Source organism: Vicugna pacos, chromosome 6, assembly GCF_048564905.1.
Source record: "Vicugna pacos chromosome 6, VicPac4, whole genome shotgun sequence".
NCBI classification, from domain to species: Eukaryota; Metazoa; Chordata; class Mammalia; order Artiodactyla; family Camelidae; genus Vicugna; species Vicugna pacos.
The window spans coordinates 42374591-42387335 of record NC_132992.1 but is presented as its reverse complement, the minus strand read 5'-3'; the positions used below and the strand labels follow the sequence as shown (position 1 = coordinate 42387335).

Below are 12745 nucleotides of genomic sequence, written 5' to 3'. Positions count from 1 at the left end.
ATATCACTTTTCTTCTGTTAATCCCCACCCTCCCAGGAAGATTACAAAATAATTTGATTAGGTTTTGCCTCTCTTAATCGTAATTATATTTCAGTTCTGTCCCTCATCATACCTCTCATACCTGAATGAATATTCACGGTTTTCTTATTCAACTTTAAAGAAAAACCTTTAGCTAATCTCTTTCATTAAATATTGGGTTTTTTTTCAGTTTCATTTTTGTAGTATAACATTTTAAATTGGGACAGTGGCTGTGGGCTTACCCTGCCCCTTTATGCTGCTGGCCTTATATCTGTAAATCTAGATTATTTTTAAAATATGGAAATGAGTTGTTTTGTTGAAAATCATAAGAATACTACTCCTTCATCTCTGTTATAACATTTATTAACATGAGGAAATCCTTTTGGAGATAAGTTCTTGTTTTATGTGAGTAGAAGTCTTCTATTTTTAATAGATTTATTTTAGCATTTTTGTTAGCTATTATTAAACATATAAATCAATTTGAAGGTAATTTAGTAAATTAAGCAATATATTAGATGTTAGATAATAGGTGGATGTTGATGTTTGGTGGGCATGAAAAAAGCAGAAGAAAAAGAAATGTTCAATGCTGACACTTCAGAAATGACTTAATACAGCTAAAGAAGAAGGATGAAGAGTTACTTTCACCTGCCGTCAAGTATAATTTCTAGTTTTGTTTTTACTAAGTGGTATAGACAGTGTTCTTATCATGTGCATAATATTATAAAACACATCTAGACTAGTGCCTGTTTCTTAAAGGTACAGTGAACATTTTCATCCTTAGTTACTTTATTCGTCCTTGGAAAGTAACAGACATAATCCAGAGACATTGAGGCTTCTGCTCATTAGAACAATATGTTATGATGTGTAAATTGCCTTTAAAATGGAACTATTTATATTTTTCCTCAAATTTTGGGTAATTTTATGCTGTTAGCGAAGCTGCATTCCTGTTTACGGCTCATTAACTGTAGCCACATTTCTGCTTATTAGCTGCTTTTGAGAAAAGCTCTGCTATTTGTTCATTGGATTTATTGATAATAACAGTATCTGTGGAAAGTATAGGTGAAAACCTAATCTTTTTTGCTTCCTCCCTCCTTTTTGAATTTGGTCCTGTTCTCTGACTTCCTTGTATAAACTGGGTAATAAAATAATTTTTCTGATAATTTAATGATATAATCAAATACATTCTAAAGATTTTTAAAATCTGATACATAGGCACCAAGAGTAGAAGCACAGGTTCTTCTGGGATCTTTGGTTTGCTTTCCCAACTTGTATTGTGAACTGCCTGCTCTCCATCCCAACATTCCTGATATTGCTGTGTCTCAATTTACAGATGTTAAGGTAGGAAATCAAATGTGAATTTTTAGCATTTAAATGATTTTGTAATCTTAACAGTATATGCAATAAAATTTGTTTTCTTTCTTTTCCTCTAGAAATCCACACAATTATTAAAGAACATTGATCAGTTTTACCCCTCAGACACAAAGCTGGAATGCACATTAGGAGCATAGACTTTTTTTATTTATAACTGCTATGAAAATGTTTTCTCACTGTTGAACCCAGTCATATGTCAGTATCTTAGGATTTCTTCATTCACTCACTGAATATTTATTGAAACATCCTGTGAGCCAGAATACTATGCTGCTAGTGTAAGGCTCCTAAGATTGAGATGGCATCCAACCTGCATATTTAACTCTCTCCCTTTCCCAGTTTCCCAGTGTGATGAATCAAACATTGTAATAGAATATTCTGTTCTGCTATAGGAAACTGTGGAATTGAGGTTGGGAATTCCCATGTACATGAAGCATTGGCAGGCTCAAACAGGAGATAGTGCAAAATTAAAGTGACTGTACAGTTGTTGATAGAACTTACCCCAGATATTAAATCTTTTTTTAAAAGATAATAGTGTCTAATTAGGAGTAGACATGCTCCTAATTGGTATTTACAAGCCTCTTTAAAAATTTCAAGTAAAAAATTGGTGAAAAGTAGTTTTGTGCCTCTTTAGAGGTTATATTAACCTCTGTTTGAAGCGGAAGGTATGACACGATAAGTGTCTTTAGTCCTCTGGACTCAATAATTCTTTGCCCATGGTGGAGGGGATGGTATGATCAGGTCTCCTGGTTAGGATAAAGGCACTTAGTGCAATGTGTCTAGTAGTTAATAATTCCATCACTAAGTCAAGACCTGTCTCTAACTGAATGCCCATATATTATAAATTCTCACAGGTTTAATAGTCCTAAGAATTTGTGCCTGTTACAGTAATTGCCAGGTGGTCTCTTTCTGACCTGAATTGGTACCTAGAATTAGAAGGGAAAACAGAGTAAAGAAGGGACAAGAGAGGGGCATTCTGTCTCTTAAGAAATCATGCTGATTTTTTTTTAACTTTTGCTTTCTTTGAAAGAAATTTTTAATTGGATTTTTGTCAGGAGTATTACATGTACTTTCCATAACACCTTTATTTCTCTTTGCAACATTTATCACATTTGTAATTACTTGTTTAGTGTCTGATTTATACTTTAGACAAATAAACACCCCCTGCTATGTCCTCAGAGCTTAGCATACTGCTTGGCACGTAGAATATACTCAGAAAACATTTGTTAAACAAGTGAACTTCACATAAACATAAAATTGTATAGGCTAGTGTAGATTTACAGTGATACTTAGTAGAAATGATACAAATTGACCTTTGGTCTTTAGGGAAGTAATGGCTTTGGTTTCTTCTATTTTCTGAAGATCCTGAAGGTCAAGGATAGGTAAGAGTTTCTATTTGCTTAGGTAGTTTTGAGTTTGTTTGGGCTTAGTTCTAGCCTGCTGTATGTGAGCTACATAATCAGTGTGGCCTTGTTCCTTGCTTGTCATTATATATAGGCAGTAATGGCTGAAGTGATTTTTTTTTTTAAAAAAGAAAGCTTACATAGAAAGCTCTTGGGCTTAAACAATGGATAGCTTCTAAGTACCTGTTAATTGCCAGCCATTGAGCTAGATGCTAAGTTTACAAAGATTAAGTGGAATGTTACCCCTCTTAAGGAGCTTACAGTCTACATAGCTGATAAATCCTTAATGACTGAATGAATGAATGATTTTTAAAAATCATTTTAACTATTAATTAGTACTTATTCAGAACTCACACATAATCATGTTTTACAAATTTTCAAATTAGAGGAGGTGATTAAATGATGACTTTCAAAGTTTTTAAAAGTTTAAAAAAGTGTTCATACCTTTGAGCTATTAAATCTCCTTTAATTATCCTTATAGTAAGCTTTTTAATACTATTCTAATGAGGAAAAAATATTTTTTTAAAAATACACATTTGGTTATAAATTTCAAAAATCATTTGTCTGCTATACCAAAATAACTACAGAGTAGGTAGCTTGTAAGTAACAGAAATTTATTTCTCACCATTCTGGAGGCTGAGAAGTCCAAAATCAGGACTCTGGCATAGCTGCATTCTGGTGAAGGCCCTCTTCATAGTTCAGAGCCAGTGCCTTCTCGCTGTGTCCTCAGAGAGTGGAAGAAACTCTGGGAGCTCTGTGAGTCTCTTTCATAAGAGCATTAATCCCATTTATAAAGGCTCTACCCTCATGGCCTAAGCACCTCCTGATACCTTCATCTTCAGGGGTTAGGATTTCAACAGACGGATTTGGTGAGAGGGCATAAACATTCAGACCATGCCATTGTATTTATTTAGCTAATTTTAAGGATAACTTTGGAATCTATTAAAGTATGTACATGAGAATAAAGAATGTCTGTTTTATTTCAGTATTGTATCCCTAGCACCTGGCACAGTGCCTAGGCCTGTGGTGGCTATTTAATAAATATTTGTTAAGTAAGTGAATAAAATCCTAGTCATTGCTACTATTTCTCCTTTATTTCAGGAACTAATAATTAAAACTGTATTAAGCTCGGCAAGAGATGAGCCCTCTGGTCCTGCACGGTAGGTCAGATAGTCTTAAAACTTGACATAACCGTTCTGTGTTTGGAATCTTATTTTAGAAGTTGATTGAATTATTTAGTAGCCCAGATTGTTTCAGATACACGGAAAGTATTCTGAATTACAGATATAAACTGTTTGGATGATTAAATACTTTTTTTCATTATTTAAGTACAAACCTTCTTCAGGAAAAAATAAATTCCTGGTCACCTTCTTCAGTAGCTTCACCGTCTGTATCTAAAATGATTTCTTTTAATTTTGTATAAGTACACTTTGGTTTCCTTTCAGATTATATGTGTCAGTGTCTCTTCTGCAATACCTTGAAATGTAGTAGTAGTTGCCTAATAAATGTTCATTACATTGAATTAAATTAAAATATTTTTATTGTAGAAAGTAATAGATCTAAGAAAATAATAAGTAGTAATATTTATAAATATTTGATCAGGATTTTTAAAAATAGACTGTAATAAGATTTTAGAATGTTTTCCTTTTTAAATGTCTTATTAAGAAATGAAAATTGGAATTTTCTCTGTTTTACTAAACCTTTCCCCAAAAGGTTGAGCTTTCAATCAGCACATTGCCAACAGCATTCCATGTTCCTTCTTTTCCTCAAAATATATTAATTTACATTTTATATTTCTTGAAATTAATTCTAATAGTATGTCATTAGCCTCAACAGTAATCTGTATTAGTATTTCTCTGACCGACATTTCTGCAAAGCTTCTTTTTCAATAATCTGGACATTTTTTGACCCAAGGCTCATAAAGGTACAGATCATGACTTTGACAATTTGGATTCTAGTTCTAACTTAAATCTCTTTTCCACAATTAAAAATAATATAAAATGAACAGTTTTCTTAAATGAGACATAGTGCCAGCTTTTTAATTCAGTTGCATGTTTTTTTACATAATAGCCAAGTTTACTAAAAACAAATCTATTTGAGTAGATTCTTCTTTAACGTTAATTCTAATTTAATACTGGTCACCTACTCCAGAAAATGACAATGTCCCTTCCGTATTCCATATTTTCATTTCTGTTAGCTTTAGCCCTAAATTTGATGATTTTCAGTATTACTTCTCTAGCATTTTCTATGTTAGTAATGACAACTTTTTAAGTTTACAAAGATATTCCTATAATATTATTTCATTTAATCTTTACACAATTCTAAGAAATTATTGGAATCATCATTATTCTTTCAATTTTGCTCCCAGGAAACAGATGGCTTAGAAAGCTAACATTTATTAAGCCTTTTCTATGTGCCAACCACTGTTCTAAACATTTTATTGCCTCATTTCATCTTTATAACAGCTCTCAGAGATAGGTATAATTTGTATCTTTCTTTTTATAGATGGGAGCCTAGAGAATTTCTCATCTGCCCTATCACCCAGAAAATGTAGAGCCATGATTAAACCCTGGCAGTTTGTCTTCAGCGCCTTTTTAGATGCATAAGTAATAAGTGGCAGAACCAGATTTGAACCTAGAGCTTCAGATTCTAGATCTGAACCTAGAACTGCCCCGTCCTCTCTACCCCTACTTTTTTTAAAACTTCGTTACCTCTCAAGTGAAAGAATATTGAAGCCTAAAACATAATTGTCCAAAAGTAGACTTGGGAGTCTTTAACACGATGGCTTGTATTGACAGTATAGATAAATCCCAGAAGTTGAACATAAACATTTTCTAAACTTGTTTTCCTATACCTTTTAGGTGTATAAGATCTTAGAAGCATATACACCCAAATCTGACCAGGAGCAGAGAGTTGTGCCATACTGGGGATAATCTAGATTAATTTAACAACCTGAAGAATGTAGGAAACTGTAGACACACAGACTGAATTTAACCCTCTTTAAAAACAAAAACAGTTTAAGCATTTGTATTCCCAGTCTGTGCCTTTACAATGCCTTAGTTAGCTGCATCCATGGAGAACATTGCTTCTCTTCAGAGTTTATTGTTACTTAAGGATTACAGCTCCTTCCACTGCCAAACTTGACACTTGGCTATATAAATCTATAAATATCATGTAAGCTTTATGGGTGGACAACAATAGGGAAGAAAGAAAGCAGTTGACTTCACTTAGAAGCATTTTGGCACTTTTTGATAGTAAATCAGTAGCATTATCACTGATAGACTGAAAAATGGGACCTAAGAACTTCTGATCCATTATGTTCAGGAAGAAAACTATTTCTGCTTTGAATTGTTCTGAAATTTAGCATTCTGCTGATTTTAATTTAGGAATACAGTATCAGGACATACAAGATATATCAGGATACTAGAAGGAGTTGATCTTTTATTTTTAGAAACATTGTATGCTTCATAAGAAGCCTGTATTTGAATGTGCTAGTAGAATTCTTACTGATTCTGATCATCAGATTATGTTCTTCAAGCTGAAACTCAGTTGAAGTAGGGAGTTAAAGTTTCACAAGACATTAGGGGACAGAAATTCTGCAAGTCCTGTTTTTGTTGGAATACCTTTATAAAGTGTGTAAATTTTATGTGTGTTCCCACTTTGTTTTAAAAAGAATTTGTAGCTAGCTATGTTAAATTTTAAAGATAGGAAAATAATATCTTACTACTGCTATCACGTCAATAAAATTATACTTTCCATTTTGAAATCAGATTGCATTTTTTAGGGGATGCTTTATGACAGTATCAATGTATTAATATGGGTTTGTTAGAAAAATCCTCTGTGTTATCCCTACCTATGATCTTGGTAATAAATTATAATTGAAATAAGGCTTAGGGTTTGGGGGATGAGCTTTCCTCCTGCTTTATCTTCCTACAGAGAGCTAATGTAGAAAGCTTTTTAATTCAGTTGCATATTTTTTAATTAATTCACTTAAACAGTTAATGTTCATTCTAGGTGGTTTGGTTGTGGGTGTTTTGGTTGTGGTGATTTCATTTCATTTAAAGGCTCACTACTTATTTATTTGTGTCTTTATTGGTTGCCTTTTTTGCAGATGTGTAGCACTTTGCAGTTTAGGTATTTGGATTTGTGAAGAACTAGTCCATGAGTCTCATCATCCTCAAATTAAGGAAGCTCTGAATGTAATTTGTGTTTCCTTAAAGGTAAAAAAAAATAATAATAATACATTTAGTGGGTCATGGATTGTATTAAGATAGTATAGAATGCATCATTGTTTTTCTCCAAATGTTAATTATATCTTATGTCCTTTTAAAATAAAATATTTAATAGATGTTTTCATTAATTTATTGTTAATTCTGACTTTTTCCTTAAGGGTGGCTCTACTCTTGAATTTAGGATATCTTAGTCATGACCTGCTTTATCTTATCTCAACTTCTTATGTATTTGGCTTTGTCCCTAAGATGCATCTGGATGACTCCTAGAAAGAAAAGCAGCCATTTAACAACATATGTAGGGTTGTTTCTCTTTTCCTAATCAGTATTTTTTAACCTACTCTTTGATCTTCATTATTTCCTGAATTCTTGACCTGTTCAAATTTTTGGCTTTATCATTCAAGTTAAATATGCTCTTTGTGACCAGAATTAGGTTTGTTCAGAAATAATAACCTAATTATTTGAAGCATCTGAATGAATAAATGGATTTTTTTATTTGTAAAAAGATACATGATACTGTTTTTGTCTTAAGACTTGTAATACAGTATCTGTGAAGAACTCCAAACACACAAAGTACAAATACTACTTAATTAACAGGTATTTCTGAGTGTATACTATGGGGTGCTTTTCTAGGCAAAGTGAGGGACTCCAGAATGAAAAAAAAATACTAGATTCAAGAGATTAATAATTGGATGGCTGAAAAAGATTCAAATAAGAGTAGCAGAATATAAAAAGCTGAGAGAACCAAACGAGTGGTGCATATAAATTGATGATTGAGTTCGGAGGAAGCTGAGGTCACTTTTACTTAGGTATCAGAGAAGACTGGAAAGAGGAGACGTGTGGACAGCGCTTGAGTGGATGAGATTTGGTCACAGAGACAAGCATAAAAGTTTGGCTTTATACCATTGGGGAGTCATCCAAGGTTTTTAAGCATAGAGAATGTCAGCATCAGAGCAGTTCTTTAGAAGATAATTTGAAAGTATTGTGTATAGTAGATTGGAATGGGAAAAAGATTGATAACAAGATTAGCAGTTTAGAGGCCATTCTAGAAATCCAGGTAAGAGAAAATGGGATAAAACTTTAATGAGGACAAATATTACAAAGAAAAAATAAAGTTAATTATATCTTTGGAATGTACAGTGATTGTTTATTTTGCAGATACATATTTATCATCCTAATAATAGTATTAAACTATTATTATTTATTAAAAACACATTATAAACATTAAATGACAAAAGAAACATCTATAAAATTTAAATTTTTTCAGCAGCTAATGCACTGATGAATAATAGTTCAGGAAGAAATTTTTTATAACAGTGTTTTGTTTTGTTTTGTATTTTAACAGTTTACTAATAAAACAGTAGCCCATGTAGCTTGTAACATGCTTCACATGCTGGTTCATTATGTACCTAGACTTCAGATTTACCAGCCTGATTCTCCTTTGAAAATTATTCAAGTAAGTAATTTCTCATTTATTTCTTATTATGACTTGTTAAAGATCCTTAGATTTGGATACATTGAAATGTAAAATTAATTAACAATTTTCCTTAAATATTTTACGGCCAAATAATGGCAACTCAGGGTGTTTTTTTGAGATACCAGAGTTCATAACAGTCAGTTGGTCTGTGCTTCCTACAACACCTGACATTTTCAGCCTTCAATTATTTCTGTCTTAAGACACCAAAATATCTGGAAAGATGAAAGTAAATTTATTTTCCCCCAACTTAATTGATAAATAAAATTGTATAATATTTAAAGTGTCAGCATAATGATTCGGTATTATAGAAGGGTTACCAAGATCAAGAAAATTAACACATCCATTACCTCACGTTACCCCTTTTTTTTTATGGTGAGAATGCTTAAGGTCTACTCTTAGCAACTTTCAGATATTCATTACTATACGATTTTTTTAGATTCCACATATGAGTGATACCATACAGGATTTGTCTTTGGCTTATTTCACTTAGCATGATGCCCTCCAGGTTCTTCCATGTCGTCACAAATGTCAGGATTTTCTTTTTTTCAATGGCTGAATAATACTCCATTGTGTATATATACACCACGTTTTCTTTATCCGTTCATCCAGTGGAAGACATGTGGGTTGTTTCCATATCTTAGCTATTGTGAGTAATATTGCAGCGAACATGGGTGTTTAGGTATCTCTTTGAGATACTCATTTTATTTCCTTCAGATATATACCCAAGAGTGAGATTGCTCCATTATATGGTAGTTCTGTTTTTAACTTTTTTTTTAGGGAGGTACTAGGGATTGAACCCAGGACCTTGTGCTTGTTAAGCATGTGCTCTATCACTAAGCTATTATCCTCTACCACATTTTAAATTTACTGTTTTCCATAATGGCTGTACTAGTTTACATTCCCACCAACAGTGTCATAAGGGTTCCCTTTCCTCCACATTTTCACCAACATCTGTTATCTCTTGTCTTTTTAAAGATAGCCATCCTAACAAATGTGAAGTGATACCTGATTTTGATTTTGATTTACATTTTCCTGATGATTAGTGATTTTGAGCACCTTTTCGTGTACTTGTTGGCCGCTTCTGTGTCTTTGGGAAAATGTCTCTTCAGATCCTTTGCCCATTTATAAATTTAGTTACTCAGTTATTTTTGCTGTTGGGTGTATAAGTTCCTTGTATATTTTGGATATTAACCTCTTGTCAGATGTATGGTTTGCAGGTGTTTTTTTCCCATTCTGTGAGTTGTCTTTTCACTTTATTGATGGTTTCTTTTGCTATGCAGAAGCTTTTTGTTTATGTAGTCCCACTTGTTTATTTTTTATTTTGTTACTTGTACTTTAGGTACAATTTCCAAAAAAATTACCAAGACCCATGTCAAGGAGCCTTTTTCCTATGTTTTCTTTTAGGAGTTTTATTGTTTTCAGGTCTTTATATTTAAGTCTTTGATCCATTTCAGATTAATTTTTGTGAGTGTATAAGATAGGGGTCTAGTTCTATTCTTTTGCATGTGAATATCCAGTTTTCTCAACACTGTTTATAGAAGAGACTATCCTTTCCCTACTGTGTGTTCTTGGCACTCTTGTCAAAGATTAGTTGGCTGTATACATGTAGATTTATGTCTAGACTCTCTATTCTGATGCACTGGTCTGTATGCCTATTTTTATATTAGTACTTTACTATCAGTACCATATTTTTATGGCTATAGCTTTATAATAAAGCTTAAAATCAGGAAATGTGACACTGCTGATTTTTTGTATGTTGATTTTGTGTCCTGCAACTTGACTGAATTCATTGATGAGTTCTACCAGTTTTTTGATAGAATGTTTATAGTTTCCTATATATAGGATCAGACCATCTGCAAACAGAAGTAATTTTACTTCTTCCTTTCAGATTTGGATTCCTTTTATTTCTTTTTCTTGCCTGATTTTTGTGGTAGGACTTCCAGTACTATATTGAATAGAAATGGCAACTGTGGGCATCCTTGTCTTTTTCCTGACCTTAGAGAAAAGAATATTAACTTTTTATCATTGAGGATGATGTTACTTTGGGCTTGTCATGTACGGTGTTTATGTTGAAGTACATTCCTTTTATACCTAATTTGTTAAGCAAAGTAGATTTCTTGAGTGATAAATTGCAGGTGTGTCTATAAACCTTTTTGCTTACCCAAATCTTCTATTTTTTCTGTTAGAACATATATTATTTGTGTGTTTATACATACTGATTTATGAATTGAACTTGTAAGAAATTCATTTACAGTTGACAGAGCATATATAATTTTGGTTCTGTACATTGGGATTGTAAATGATTGGTAGTCAAGTGTAGTTGAAAAGCTGACCTATTAGAAATTACTTTGAAATAACAGTGTTAATGTATTTTAGATAAACTTTCTGCAGTAGATTTTATATCACTTTTGCATTAACATTTAAGTTTTGGGATGCAGCATTAGTTTGACATAGTTTGAGCTTTCTTTTTTTCTCATTTCGTGCAGATTCTAATAGCCACCATTACCCATCTTTTGCCAAGTACAGAAGCTTCATCATATGAAATGGACAAGAGGGTAATTTAAATTTTTTAATATTTAATATGTGGTTATCTAGTAAAATATATTTAAATTGTGATGGTATATATATTTACATGGTAAACATTAATTAGTCTTGTGTTTAAAGTTAATTATAATGTGAAATATATCTTTTCATTATGTGTAACTAAGTTATATTTCTAGTTCATATTTCAAGTTAATCATGGTCATTTGATAAAGTTTAAGATTAAATCATAGGGTTGTAAGGAACCTGGGAGGACATTTATAGTTTTTTCACTTGTTATGGTCTTGTTATTGCCTGAAACTTATCAATTCTGAGAAATTCATCCACTCTAAAGGCAGCCATGCATTTTGTATAGCTGTTACTGGTAGAGAGTAAAGAATTTCCATTAAGGAGAGTATAGATAATATTTAAGATACAGTATTTTGGAGAAGACATGTCCTTTAGCCACCAAAAAGTTCTACAAGATTGTATTTACCTTGGTGTATTTTATGAGATTCCTTCATTTAAATATTGTGTTTATCAGTCTAAAATTTCTATTTAGTTTCTCTTTATAGTTTCTATATCTTTCCTGAAATTCTGCATTTCTTCATTAATTCTATCCATCTTCTCTCATAGATTTTTGATATATTTATTATAATTACTTTAAAGTCCTTATCTCCTAAATTCAATATCTGATTTATTGCTGAGTCTGTTTTCATTGAACTTTTTTCCTCATGACTTTGGGTTCTGTTTTCCTGTTTGTTCATATGTCTGTTAATTTTTTATTGCGCACCAGGCATTGCAGATAACATGTAGAGAATCTAGATCCCTGCTGCCCACATGTGACTATTAACCACTTGTGACTTCAAATTCAAATAAAATCATATTGAAAGTTTACATTAAAAATGTAATTTCATGTTTGTACTAACCATATTTCAAGTGTTCAGTAGCCACGTGGGCAAATATACATCATTTCCATCATTGCACAAAGTTCTTCAGACATCACTGCTCTCTCTAGATCCTGTTAATTTCCTCTGAAAATTATCCTATTCCTTTCCATTTTCTCATCTCTCATTGAATTCTATTCTCCAGAACAAAGTATTACCATCTCTTAGTCATATTCTGTTGAAATCTCAAATATATTGTATTACATATGTTCTGCCTATTAATGTATAGAACTCACAGATGTTATTATGTGTCTGGACCTATTCTCAGTTATTTTCTTGTGTGGCTTAATACCTTTTACACTTTTAGTCTTTCCTGCTGTCTCCTGTATTACTAATTTCAATAGTTTACCTCAAGATTTTTTATCCTTGTTCTTTCTATTTAGTTTAAAACTCATTTGATCAGGTTGTCTAACTCTTGATAAGTACATTCTTCCCCATCTTTAAAAGACTCTATTGCTCCATTTTTTGGCCAAGAGTCCTTCATTTTAGTGTCTTAAACTATGGTTAAGGATTCCAAATCCAGTTTGTGAACAATATCTGGAGAACTAATAGGCTGCATCTTTTTGATCATCTTTGTTTTCCAAAAGCCTAGCTGTTAATATGAAAAAACTCCACTACAGGTTTTTGTTCCCTGCCCACTTAATTCACGAAACGTTCATTGATCACAAAATACGTGTATGGTATTCTGCTTGGAGCTTGTGAAACAGATAGAATTAAGATAGTCCCTGCTTTCCTGGATTTTAAAGATTAGAGAGGCAAGTGAAGCAATCCAGTATAGTAAGT

General features: G+C 32.3%; 1 protein-coding gene across 5 annotated transcripts in view; it reads left to right on the top strand.

The window, feature by feature from the left end:
• Positions 1–12745, top strand: part of RALGAPA1 (Ral GTPase activating protein catalytic subunit alpha 1) — a 212859-nt gene that overhangs the window by 112516 nt on the left and 87598 nt on the right. For all 5 annotated transcript variants that reach the window (XM_072962928.1, XM_031678941.2, XM_006212752.4 and 2 more), the window contains exons 26-30: positions 1231–1356; positions 3891–3949; positions 6901–7009; positions 8364–8474; positions 10982–11050. In XM_072962928.1, coding sequence (XP_072819029.1) covers positions 1231–1356; positions 3891–3949; positions 6901–7009; positions 8364–8474; positions 10982–11050 — 474 coding nt within the window. The remainder of the gene's footprint in view (positions 1–1230; positions 1357–3890; positions 3950–6900; positions 7010–8363; positions 8475–10981; positions 11051–12745) is intronic.